We start from the raw sequence: 12,950 nt of genomic DNA, 5'->3' as shown, positions 1-12,950 counted from the left end.
ATTTTGTGCATATTTCATTGTGTACAGGTGCATAAGCTTAGGTCTTTAGCACTGGACTTACTGGATTACAGAATATGTACATGATCATTCATAAAATTGTTATCCAAAGTCACTGTAGAAATTTACTCTCCTTTTAAGCTTTTTAAAAAGACTTATTTATTTTTATTAGATAGAGAGGAGGAGATACAGAGAAGAAGAGCTTTTGTCTGCTGATTCACTCCTCAAGTAGCCACAACAGTCATAATTAAGTCAATCTGAAGCCAGGAGCCAGGAGTTTCTTCTGGGTCTGTCACATGGGTTGCAAGGTCCCAAGGCTTTGGGCCATCTTCGACTGCCTTCCCAGGCTACAAGGAGGGAGCTGGATGGGAAGCGGCATTAGAATTGGTGTCTATATGGGATCCCAGCATGTGCAAGATGAGGACGTTAGTCACGGGGCTACTGTGCTGGGCCCAGGAATTTACATTTTTTTCTTTTTACCAGCAATAATTAGGATTTCCCTAGTCTCCAGATCATTTGAGTACTTGGTATTAGCATATTATATATGTTATTATTGCTATTATTTTGCCATTCTATTGGGTATACAGAGTGGCTTCAATTTGCATCTCCCCCATGATGGTGACACTGGACATGTATAAAATATTTTTGAGTCAATCAAGCTTTCTGTGACATACCTTTTTGATCCTTTACTCATGGTTGCCTTTTTTTCTCTCCCTGGTTGTTTAGAATTACTTAAAAAAATTCAATTATTAATTTTTATTGGAAAATCATATATACAGAGAGTTACAGAGAGAACTGACATCCACTGGTTCACTCCCAAAGTGCTTACAACAGCTAGAGCTGAGCCCATCTGAAGCCAGGAGCCAGGAGCTTCTGGGTCTGCCATGTAAGTGCAGGGTCCCAAGATTTTGTGCCATCCTCGACTGCTTTCCCAGGCCACAAGCAGAGAATTGGATGGGAAGCTAGAGCAGCTGGGACACACACTGGACACCTGTATGGAATTCTGAAGCATGCAAGACAAGGATTTAGTCACTAGGCCATCAAGCTAGGCCGGGTTAGCATTACTTTTATATACTAATTTTTTGGTAGGTTATTTGCATGGTACATTTCCAGAATGGAACTCCTGCTTGATGTTCAATCAAAGATTTTAAAGTTCATTTAGTTTTAGTATTTATAATCTTGCTTTGTTCAACAAGTCATCTGCTTCTCTATAGGTCAAAGTTAGCCTTCTATATTCTGAAGATGTTATAGCTTTTTTCTTCCATACTTCCAGATTTCAGTTCATTTATTTGTGATATGGGTGTAAAGTAAAAATTCAGCTTTGATTTTCCATGTAATTAACCAGTTGCCCTGAAATCATGCACTGAAAGATGCATTGTGTTTCAAGTGATGTGCAGAGTCACCCTGCTGCAGGCTGTTCTCAGGCTTGGGTGTGTTCAGCTGGGAGAGTTCTCCCTGACTCAACACCAGTATGCCACAATCTCAATTGTGCAGATATGCGGGAGCAACTCCACACCTTTATCTTCTACTTTAGGTTTTTGCAGATTTTCAACTTTGCATATTAATTTTAGAACTATCTTCCCATGATTTATGAAAGGATGAAGTGCTTTTCGAATAAAAATGGCATCATTTGAGAAAAAATTGGCATCCTTTAAATATTAAGCCTTTAATATTTTTTAGTGAAATTATGTAGTCTATATTGGGTTTATGCCTATTTTGTTATCATTTTTTAAAATGTATATGCATGTTCTTACATTATGTTTACTTTTTGTTTTTTATTCCATTGGAATGCAGTAATAATGTTGATTCTTGTGTGGGGCTTGATTTCCCAACAAATGTTTTAAACTACTTCCTACAGTTTTCATGCAGTTAACTAAGAGAGCTCTTTTCTCTGTTTACTGGGCAGTTTTAATCATGAATGGCTGCTATATTTTACAAAATACTGAAATTACTAAATGAGTTTTAGATGTTCTACTCTTAATCTTTTTGTGTCTTTGACATTGCTCAAATTATTCGTTTTTAAGATTTGTTTTTATTAGAAGGGCCGATTTACACAGAGAAGGAGAGACAGAAAGATCTTCTCTGTACTGACTCACTCCCTAAGTGTCTGCAATGGCCAGAGCTGAGCCAATCTGAAGCCAGGAGCCAGGAGCTTCTTTCAGGTCTCCCATGCATGTACAGGGTCCCAAGGCTTTGGGCCACCCTGTACTGTTTTCCCAGGCCACAAGCAGGGATCTGCATAGGAAGTGGAGCAGCTGGGACACAAACTGGCATCCATATGAGATGCTGGTGCACACAAAGTGAAGACCATGTTTAAGCTGCTAGGTTATCATGCCAGACCTAAATTATTCACGCTTATAAAATTTTTTTACAAACTATTACTCTTTTGTGTTAGGATCTAACTTTTAGGGAAGGAAATAAAGTGCATATTCAATATTATTGATTATAAACATTAAATGCTAAGATTGGTTCTTATACTAAAAAATCACATGATTTAGTTTTTAGATCTGCATTAATATTTAAGGACATTATATATATATAAATCAATTCATTCTACTTATCATGGTAATTAGATAATTTCTGCATTTTCTCTCACTGCATTAAGTGACACATGTTATCTATCTTAAATTATTTTTTACATATCCTAAAAGATTTATTTCTTTGAATGGCAGAGTGGCAGAAAGAAGTATTTGCCATTCACTGATCCATTCCCTAGATAACTGTAACAAACAGGGCTAATCAGAAGAAATTCAGGAACCGCATGCAGGTCTCCCACATGGGGAGCCGGGACTCAAGGACTGGAGTCGTCACTCACCACCTACCACATACATGAACAGGTAGCTGGATCAGATGCAGAGCAGCCTGGCCTAATACTAGGCAACCTGATGTGAGATGCAAGTATGCTAAGCAGTGTCTTAACTCACCATGCCACAAAATCTACTCTCCCAAATCTGTTTTTGGTTTTTTGTTTTTAATTGACTGATGTGTGTTAACAGAGGGAGTAAATATTCATGATTCTTGTACCTGGGATGCTGAAGAATGGCTTCGATGAAATCAAATGGCTAGGGGATATAAATACTGAAACATCTGGGTATATAGCAGATGCTCCTTTGGCTTTATTTTAACATTCTTGAGGGGATATTGTAAGCTACAGTCATTCAAGGGTTTTGCTTGTGTTCTAGCTGTCACCTTCTACCCCTCTCTTTATATATTTTTTTGTGTTCAGAAATTCATTCAAAACAAATTAGCATACAACATATTACACAATATTACCCACAGCAATTGGGAAAAAAATTAGAAGGACTGTAAATGCAAATATAAGGAACTCTAGTTAAAAGTTGATGAATCTGATAAGAAATTAGAGAAAGGATTAATGTGTAATTATTTCAAATTTTTTGTATCTATGCATATGCTCAGCCCTGATGAACACAGGTAGGAAGTCGGGTGTGACTTGGCACCTGAAATTGAACAGAAAGAAAATTTAGAGCAGACATTGTCTGAAGATGTCTGAAATGCAGGAGGCCAGCCTGGGTAAATGGAATGCTCATCTTGGTTAACCAAGATAAGAATAGATACAAAAGGTGAAAAAAAGAGAAAGAAATGGTTCAAAATAATAATAATAAAAAAGCAGTTTGATGAAAGCATTAGAGAAAACATAGGGTGAACTGCTGAGAGTACCTGTCCAGTCTGCCTTCTCTTTCTCCTGGGTGCTGGTGCGCCTCCACTTCCCAGGAGGATGATTCCAGACTCGTTCTTGGTACTGAAAGACAGATTGATTTCTGTCCCTACATCAATTGGCACGGGGGAGAGTTCCACAAACCCAGGCTTGGAGAAACTAACTGTGTGGACATTCTGTGGACCAGAGAAAAGAAAAAATGAAAACTAGAACTGGAAATTTACATTCATTTCCCCACCTTGTTCATTCCATCCAATCTCTTTTATGGAACACAAAGCGACCTAATAAAGTGTGAATAACCAGCTTCATAGAAAACTCAACAGCAGTTGAAGAAATATTCTTTTCCGTTATAACTTCGAATACTTCAATTAGTAGTTTGGGATAAAGCAAAAATGATGGCCTCTGCTTTTGATGGCAGAACTTCTGTTTGAAAATATAGATTATTGCAGGTAACGTTCTTTTAGGTTTCAGGCTGCCTTCCTGAGTCTCGCTGAGAACACTGCATTTCAGCCCTTGAAAATACTCTGTCAGTCCTTTACAGATGAATGTGACCATGGTCTACGCATGCATTCTTCCTCGTGATAAGCACAGACTAAATATGCTCAGCGTTCTTAAATGGATATTCTCCAAAACAAATGGAAAATCAACTGCAGCCTAGGCCTTAAAGATGAATTATTTTTCATAGAAATGAAAATGCTATTTGTTGACAATAATAATCAAAGTTACATTTAGACAAAGTACAAAAGGGAGAAAATTCCCATATCCCAAAACGATGATGCAGCTTTTAAGAGTTCACCGACTCACTCGGTAACTGAATCTATCTCAGTTTTACACTCTTTCTTCTTTCCTGCATTTGAGTTGAACTATGTTAGACATGTTCATTTACAATGTGAAGTATCTCTCTCAGTAAGCATAAATGATCATCATTTTAAACGTCTGGAAGACATTCTAGAGTGTGAACATGCTAGGCCAGGCCACACAGGTATTTGAAATGCTTAAGATATTTATCTTTAAAATCTTACAAGGAACCCTTTATACGGAGTATTTCTAGCCTGCACCACAGTATTTCAAGGCCGGTTGAACTGCACAAGAGCTTGTAAGATGTATAATCTGTTTTTTATTCCAATTTTCAAATTGGGGAGTATTAGATCATCTAGATAAAACTACTGGGTGGGCAGACTTTTCAATATTTATCCATGTCAAATTTCTGCATCATACTTTATTTGTAGAATAATTTCTGGTTATTAGAAAGTACGTTTGCAGAATTGCCATTTTCATGCATACAAACAATTCACTGTGTGGACAGCACTCTGTATTTATGCATGTATCTTTTGAAAGCAGATGAAAGTTAAGCTTTGAAGGTTAGAATTGTCACTAAAATTTTCTTTAAGAAACCAGTATAGATCTGTAGTTTTATTTTTGTAATGCATTTCATTTTTCCTTGTCTTTGGTGAATTCTAAGCTGGAGTCTATGATTATGAGCAGTGAAAACTGAAATTCCTGTTCTTTATAACTCATTACTAAGAAGGCAAGTTCATGTTTTTTCCCCTTGTTTCCCTTCCTCTTCCTAAATTCTATCAGGAAATAACTTTAATGGGAAGAAGCAGCCAAAATGTATTATTGTATTATAGTAACGTAATAAAAAATGTAGGTTTTATTCATAGTGAGCATTTTCTTATTTTAAAAAATGCATGCTGATTGAGTTCTCATAAAGTTTAAATATATCATTATTAGTTTAAAAATGTATGTAAGGTTTAGATTTCACAGTTTTTATGATACAGATTTAGAAGTATAGAAGTTACTCCTTCTCCTTTTTTTCTCCCTCTTTCTTCTATTAACTGCCTTATTTTTCCCCTAAATGATCACAACAAGAAATTCATAAGCTTCATAGTAACAAGCTTAAGTTTGCAATATATGATGGTATCTTAACATAGCAAAAAAAGGGAAAAGGTAAAATGACTTAAAAATAAAATAAATCTTATTGTTCATGAGTATACATGTATGTTGCATACAGCAGTTAACTATAAATATTCTAATCTCACAGAGATTAAGATGTTTGTGCTCTGTGCATTAGTTGTCACAAATCAGGGAACAGATATTTGTCTTTTTGGGACTGGCTTATTTCACTAAGCAGACTGGTTTCCAGCTGGGTTGATTTTGTTACAAACAATAAGATTTCATTCCTTTTATGGCTGAGTAGTATTTCAGAGTGTATATTTACCACACTGTCTTTATACAATCATCAGTTGATGAACATCTGGGTTGTTTTCATCTAGTAACTATTGGGCATAATCATGGGATTATAGGTAACTTTGTTATATGCAGGTTTCACTTCATTGTATGTATTCCCAGAAGTGGGAGGGTTGGGTCTAGGGTACATCTATTTTCAGATATTTGAGGAATCAGCATACTGTCTTCCATAGTGGTTGCACTAATTTACATTCCCGCCAACACTGGATTTGAGTATCTTTTCTCCTGCATTCCTGTCAGCATGTTTTTTTTTAAAGTTTTAAAAAAATTCTGTATATTAGCCATTCTCATGAGGTTTAGGTAGAACTCACAGTGGTCTTATTTACATTTCCCTGATATCTAAAAAATTTAGACATTTTTTATACGCTTATTATCCATTTGAATTTCATGTTTTGAAAGATGCTGTATCCATTTCTTAATTGGACTGTTTATTTTGTTGTTGTCCAGTTTCTGAGGTTGTCAGTCCTGGATATTCGACTTCTATCTGTGTTGCCCTTTCTTTTGGGTGTGTCTTCACTTTATTAATGGTTTTCTTTGTAGTGCAAAAGCATTTTAGCTTGATGCAATTTAAATTGTTTATTTTTTGCTTCAATGGCCTGTGCTTTGGGCATCTTTTGTAAGAAGTCTGCCTACAGCTATGATTTGCATAGTGTTCCTGATGATTTCTTCTATAATTTCATGGTGTCTGATAAAAGAGTTGGTGCTTGATCCATTTAAGAGTTGATTTTTTTTTTTAATAAAGTGTGAAGCAGGGATCCTGTTGAATACATCTTTACATGTGGATAGATACTTTTTCTCTGGGTTGATTTCCGTGTGCTTCTCAAATATTAGTTGGCTGCAGATGTATGGGCTCATTTCTGGGATTTCTATTTTGTCCCACTGATGTGCATGCCTTTTGCGTTTTCATTTTTTTTCTTCTTCTCTCTTTCTCTCTTTCCCTCCCTCGCTCCCTCCCTTCCTTCCTTCCTTTCTCTTTCTTCCTTCTTCTCCCCCTTCCTTCCTTTCTTTCTTTCTCTTTCTTTCTTTCTTTCTTTCTTTCTTTCTTTCTTTCTTTCTTTCTTTCTTTCTTTCTTTCTTTCTTTCTCTCTCTCTCTCTCTCTCTGTCTCTCTCTCTTTCTCTCTCTTTCTATTTCTCTCTGTTTCTCTCTTTCTCTTTCAGGCGTGTGAGTGAGTCATTCCCACATACAGGTTTTATTTGGTTATTTTCAATACAACATTATGAAGATCTGAGTGTTATTTTTTGTTATTCATTGCATCAAAGATGTCAGCAGCCGTCACTACTAGTTATGTTTAGTGAGTCATAGTCGTTTTTTCCTAACTGACCCTGCTATAGACTCAGATCTGTGAACCATTATCTCCAGGGCTTCTATGGCAGGCAGGCAAAACTGTAGGCTCTCCATAGTCAGTCCCCACCATACACGGGCAGGTGCTCTATCAGCACAGGACATTTCTTGGTAGCTTCTATTTCTTTATTTAGCGTTTTGTACTTGTCATCACAGAGATTCCCTCTTGTCCTTGATTAATTTTTTCCAAGGTATTTAACATTTTGCTGTTGGTGTGAGTTGCACTGATCTCACAAATTCTCAGTCATGCATGGAACTGTTTGTGCATACAAAGGCTACTTACTGTTTGTGTCAGTTTTAAATTCTGCAATGTTCTCAACTCTTCCGAGTTTCAGCAAGTTTTTGTAGAGTCTTTGGGTTTTCCCTTTGTAAACATGTCATCTGCAAACAGGGAGAGCTTGACTTCCCCCTTTCCAAAGTGTATCCCTTTGATTTCTTTTTATAATGGCACTAAAGTTTCCAATACTACATTGAAATGCATACTAAGATTGAGCATCTTTTTTTTTTGTTGTTTCGAATCTCCCAACTTTTCTGGACACAATACGATGCTGGCATTGGGGTTTTGAAAACTGCCTTGATTGTGCTGAGGAATTATCCTACTATCACTAATTTACTTAAGGTTTTTAACTTGAAATGACACTGTATTTTTAATCCTATGCTTTTTCTCATCTATTGAGATAACCTTATACCACATTAACAAACCAAAGAATAACAACCATATCACATTTATAGGATTGCATAATGTTGATCTATTCCTGCACAACAGAGGTAAATCCCACTTCGACTGGGTGAATGATTTTTCTGATGTCTTGTTGGACTTGATGAGCTAGAATCTTATTGTAGATTTTTGCATTTATCTTCATCAGGGATATTAGTCCATAGCTCTCTTTCATATATCCCTTTCTGGCTTGAAAATTAAGGTGATGTTGGACTCATACAAGGAGTGTGGAAGAGCTGCCTCCCTTCCTATTGCTTTGAATAGATTGTGAAAACTTAGAATTAGTTCTTGAATGGTTTGGTATAATTTAGCAGTGAAATATTCTGATCCTGGACTTTTCTGTGTTGGATGAGTCTGCATTACTATCGTAGGTATTGTGCAATGTAGCTTTTGGATGGCTTCACAACTCAGTTTTGGTGGATTATGTGTGTCCAGAAATCTACATTTCTTCTTAATTTTTCAATTTATTCCATATAGCTGTTTATAGTAATTCTTGATGATTCTTTGCATATCTGTAGCATTCACTATTTCCATTTTTGGTTTTACTTCTGACTTTGGGGGTCTTCACCCTCTTTTGCTAATTTTTATACCCTTGGCCCAACTATTTCTTTTTAATATCTATGCTTTTGGTTAATATTATGAACCTTTTTGATTCCACTTTTTATTCTGTAATTTTAATTCTACCAATTTTGGGTTTGTTTTGTTCTTGTTTATCTTGATCTTTAAGTGTCATTGGTAGATTGTTTATTTGATGTCGTTCTAATTTCTTGATAGAGGCACTAATTGCTATGAACTTCATTCTTAGCACAGTTTTTTGCCATATCCCATGTTTTGATGTATTGTGTTGTCATGTTCATTAATTTATAGGAATATTTTTTCCCATTTAATTTCTTTGACCTACTATTCATTCCACAGCATTTTGTTCACTCCACATGCATTTGTATATTTTCTAGAGTTTCTTTTTTTTTTTTTTTGACTTTTTTTTTTTTATTATTATTGTTGCTTACATTGTATTATGTAGTACAGCTCCATAGGCGCTGGGGATTGAATTATTTATTACCAACTTCATTCCTTGGTGGTCAGAAATGTTATACTTTCAATTCTTTTGACTTTATCAGGCTGTTTTATTGGCCGTCTTCTAGTCTATGCTGGAGGAGTTGCCATGAACTGATGGAAAACAATATGCATTCTGCATCTGTGGATATGTTAGGGCCATTTGATTGATGGTATAGGCCAACTCTGCTGCATGTTTGTTGATCTTTTGTTTGTCTGATGGCTCCATTGATCATAGTAGAGTATTGAGACACATCCTGTTATTGTATTGTAGTCCTTGATTTCCTTTACACCTGGTAACAATTGTTTTTGGACCTGGCATTGGTGCATATACATTTAATATGGTCACCCCTTCTTATTGCATCGATCCATCAATCAATATATAAAGCTCTTGTTCATCTTTATTGGTTTTGTGTTAAAGTCTATTTTGTCAGATATTGGAATGACTACACACAATCCTTTTTTCCTTTCTTTTAAAATGAGATACATTTTCCATCTTTCCACTTTCATGCTGTGTGTATGTTTGTTGGGGAGGTGTGTTTCTCATAGGCAGCAGATAGATGGGTCTTGAGTTTCTGGTCCACACTGCCAATCTATGTATTCTGACTGGAGAATCTAGACCATTTGAGCATAGGGTTACTGAAAGGCAATAACTTTGTCCTGTCATTTTAACATAGATTTCCTTGTTATTTGCTTTAGATTTTCTATGTAGCTTTACTAGGAAGTTCTCCACCTTTTTTTTTTTTTTGATTATTGTGCTTATCACACACTATTTCTGTGTATGTCATATCCATAAGCATAGTATTGTAGGGCTGGTTGGTGGGTGGCAAATTCTTTCAATATTTGTTTTGGAAGTCCTTTATTTTTCCTTTATTAAAATTGAAACCTTTACTGGGTATAATATTCTGGGTTGGCAGTTTCTTTCAGAATATAGATTCTGTTTCTCTTTCTCTCCTACCCCACAGGGTTTCTGATGAGAAATCTGCAGTAAACCTTATTTGAGATTCTCTGAAATTATCACCATTTCTCACATTCACGTTTGAGAATCTTTTCTTCATATTTATTGAAAGTTTCACCCTAATGTGTCATGGTGAGAGTTGTTTCTGGTCATCTGTTTGGAGTTCTCTGTGCGTGCTCTTCTTGGATATTCTTATTTTCTCCAGTTAGGGAAGTTTTCAGTTACTATTTCACCAGTAGGTCCTCTTATCCATATCTTCAGGAGAGCTGAAGACACTAATGTTTGGTTGTTTGATGATAGCACATAATTCCTGGATGCTGTTTTTGGTTTTACTTAATGCTTATCCTCATTAACTCTTTTTTTTTGTCTGAGATCTACCCCAAGAATTCTAGTTCTGCGATTCCTTCCGCTCACTGGCAGTGACTGTTTCAACTGTTGCACCATCACGTCTTCATGTCTTCTGCAGTTTCCCTGCCACCCAGTCCTCTGCACACATTGCCTGGGATCATACTTTGTCTGCTAATCTCTTGTTAGCCCCTCCCAGCCTAAATGAACATGTCTTTAACCCTATTCAGCCATCTTGCAACCCACTTATAAAATCTCTACTACCATTTGTTGTTGACTATTGATTTTTACAAGGGAGAAGCTATGGCCAAGGGCCTTTCTTACATATGGATCAGCACTAATTGAAGCCAGTGCTGAACAATTAACAATAATTGAGAGGTGTTAAGCTGCGTCGCCAAGAAGAATAGTGACTGAGGATATCTTCCAACAAGTGACTTTGCAATTCTGTAGAAGACTAGAGTTTTTGTAGCATTGGATGAAACAGATCCAAGTCTTTGCTATCTCAAAGAGCGAGAAGGCTCAATTTCAATGGTGTTGATCAGATGGCATGCACTAAATGGTTATTCTACAAATCAATACTCCTTATTTGTGTAAACACATTCTAGAAAAAAGTTAAGGTGCCAATAAAGTCACCTAAATACATATACAATGAATAAGTTCAAGAGAGTTATCAAACATGACTAAAGATCATGTAGTGTTAGGAGGAAAGAATTAGAAAAGATATTAATATTGTACATAACATACATGATCATACATTTGAAAGAATGGACTATAATATTCTATTATTGTAATATCATTTATAGCACAATAATTTCTACATTTCAATAAGTTCATGGACATTTTTGTAATACATTCATAATTTTTCATGCTCATTTTTTCATGCATTTTTTGAAAACTAGATAGAATGCTTCAGTTTTATCATTCATTTATCAACTAAGCCCAGGTTAGTTGAAATATAAAACTACAGTAATAAAGGAGTGAAAACACACAAACTGAACAAAATGATATGAACATGTTATGGAGCCATTAAAAACAGACTCACCTCCAGTGAACATCCTTTGGTAACACCAACATAATCAGGGCTGCTGAGTATATTGTATGGAGTTCTTGAAATTTCTATATCTCTGAGGCAACCAGAATATTTTTTCAAATTCACTTCTGGCCTATTGGAGAGTTAAGTGGAAAACAAAAGTGACATCATTGAGCTGATGGCAGTTCAATCTCTATTGGCAGGAAACTATGTGGGAAACTATCAAACTCTATGCACAGCACCCAGGTAGTCAGCAAACTACACTTTCTGTTACCTACTGGATGTAGGAATTACATGTTAACACCATCGTGCGGAAAAAATCTGCATGTGTTACTTTTTCTCTTTAAAAATAATCTCCTTGTATGGGAGGGGTGGGGGGAATCCCCAGCGCCTATAAAACTGTACTACATAATACAATGTAAGCAACAATAAAAAAAAAAAAAATAATCTCCTTGGCCTGGCGCGGTAACCTAGCGGTGCAAGTCCTTTCCTTGTGCATGCCAGGATCCCATATGGGCACCAATTCTAAATCCGGTAGCCCTGCTTCCCAGCTTCCCATCCAGTTCCCTACTTGTGGCCTGGGAAAACATTAGAGGACAGCCCAAGGCCTTGGGGTCCTGCATCCACATGGGAGACCTGGAAGAAGCTCCTTGCTGCTGACCTCAGCTCGGCTTGCACTGGTCGTTGAGGTCACTTAAGCAGTGAATCAGCGGATGGAAGATCTCTGTCTCTCTTCCTCTCTGTGTATCTGACTTTTCAAAAATGAATAAATCTTAAAAAAAAAAGTTCCCTCATAGGGGCTGCTGCTATGGCTCAATAGCCCAATCCTTTATCCTGTGGTGCCAGCATCCCAGCACCAGTTGGTATCTTGGCTGAGCCATTTCTGATCCAGCTCCCTGCTTGTGGCTTGGAAAAGCAGTAGAGTTTGGTCCAGTTCCTTGGGACTCTGCACCTGTGTGGGAGACATGGAAGAAACTACTGGTTCCTGCTCAGATCAGCTCAAGTTCTGGTCACTTGGGGAGTGAACCAGTGGACAGAACACCTTCTTTGTCTCTCACTTTATAAATGTGCTTTTCAGATAAAATCTTTAAAATAATCCCATTATAGTATTCAGATATAAGGTATAGGAATTAACTGATTCCTTATTAATATTTTATGTACATAAGAAATTTTTTTTTCTCATTCAGGAGTAGGTAACTGTTTAAGCAGCACAAAGTATCTAAAAAAATGTTTAAAAAATCTGGCTCAAAAATAAATATGGAAATGTTTATTTGGAGAGAAATATTTTTTAAAAATTAAAGATTCATTTATTGATTTGAAAGACAGGGAGATGGAAAGACCATTGGCTGGTTCACTTCCCGGATGGTCCCAATGGCCAGAGCTGGAATAGTCCAAAGCTGGGAACCAGGAGTTCCTTTTAGATCTCCCATATTCTTCACTGCTTTCCCAGGCACATCAGCAGGGAGTTGGATTGAGAGAGGAGCAGAAGAACTTGAATGGGTGACCATATGAGATGCTAGCTTCATAGGTTCCGATGTTGGCCCTGGAAATATTTCCTTCAGTAAAATTCCTGGAGCAGG

At 36.6% G+C, this 12,950-nt stretch overlaps 1 protein-coding gene across 1 annotated transcript in view; it reads right to left on the bottom strand.

Moving 5' to 3' along the window:
- Positions 1-12,950, bottom strand: part of LAMA2 (laminin subunit alpha 2) — a 421,382-nt gene that overhangs the window by 28,971 nt on the left and 379,461 nt on the right. The window contains exons 54-55 of the mRNA XM_040965651.1: positions 11,383-11,503; positions 3,676-3,849 (exon numbers count right to left, since the gene is read on the bottom strand). Coding sequence (XP_040821585.1) covers positions 3,676-3,849; positions 11,383-11,503 — 295 coding nt within the window. The remainder of the gene's footprint in view (positions 1-3,675; positions 3,850-11,382; positions 11,504-12,950) is intronic.

The sequence above is a fragment of the Ochotona curzoniae genome, unplaced genomic scaffold, assembly GCF_017591425.1.
Source record: "Ochotona curzoniae isolate NIBS_2020 unplaced genomic scaffold, NIBS_Ocur_1.0 scaffold_3890, whole genome shotgun sequence".
NCBI classification, from domain to species: domain Eukaryota; kingdom Metazoa; phylum Chordata; class Mammalia; order Lagomorpha; family Ochotonidae; genus Ochotona; species Ochotona curzoniae.
Note: the sequence above shows the minus strand (reverse complement) of the source record. Positions and strands in the feature narration are given on the sequence as shown.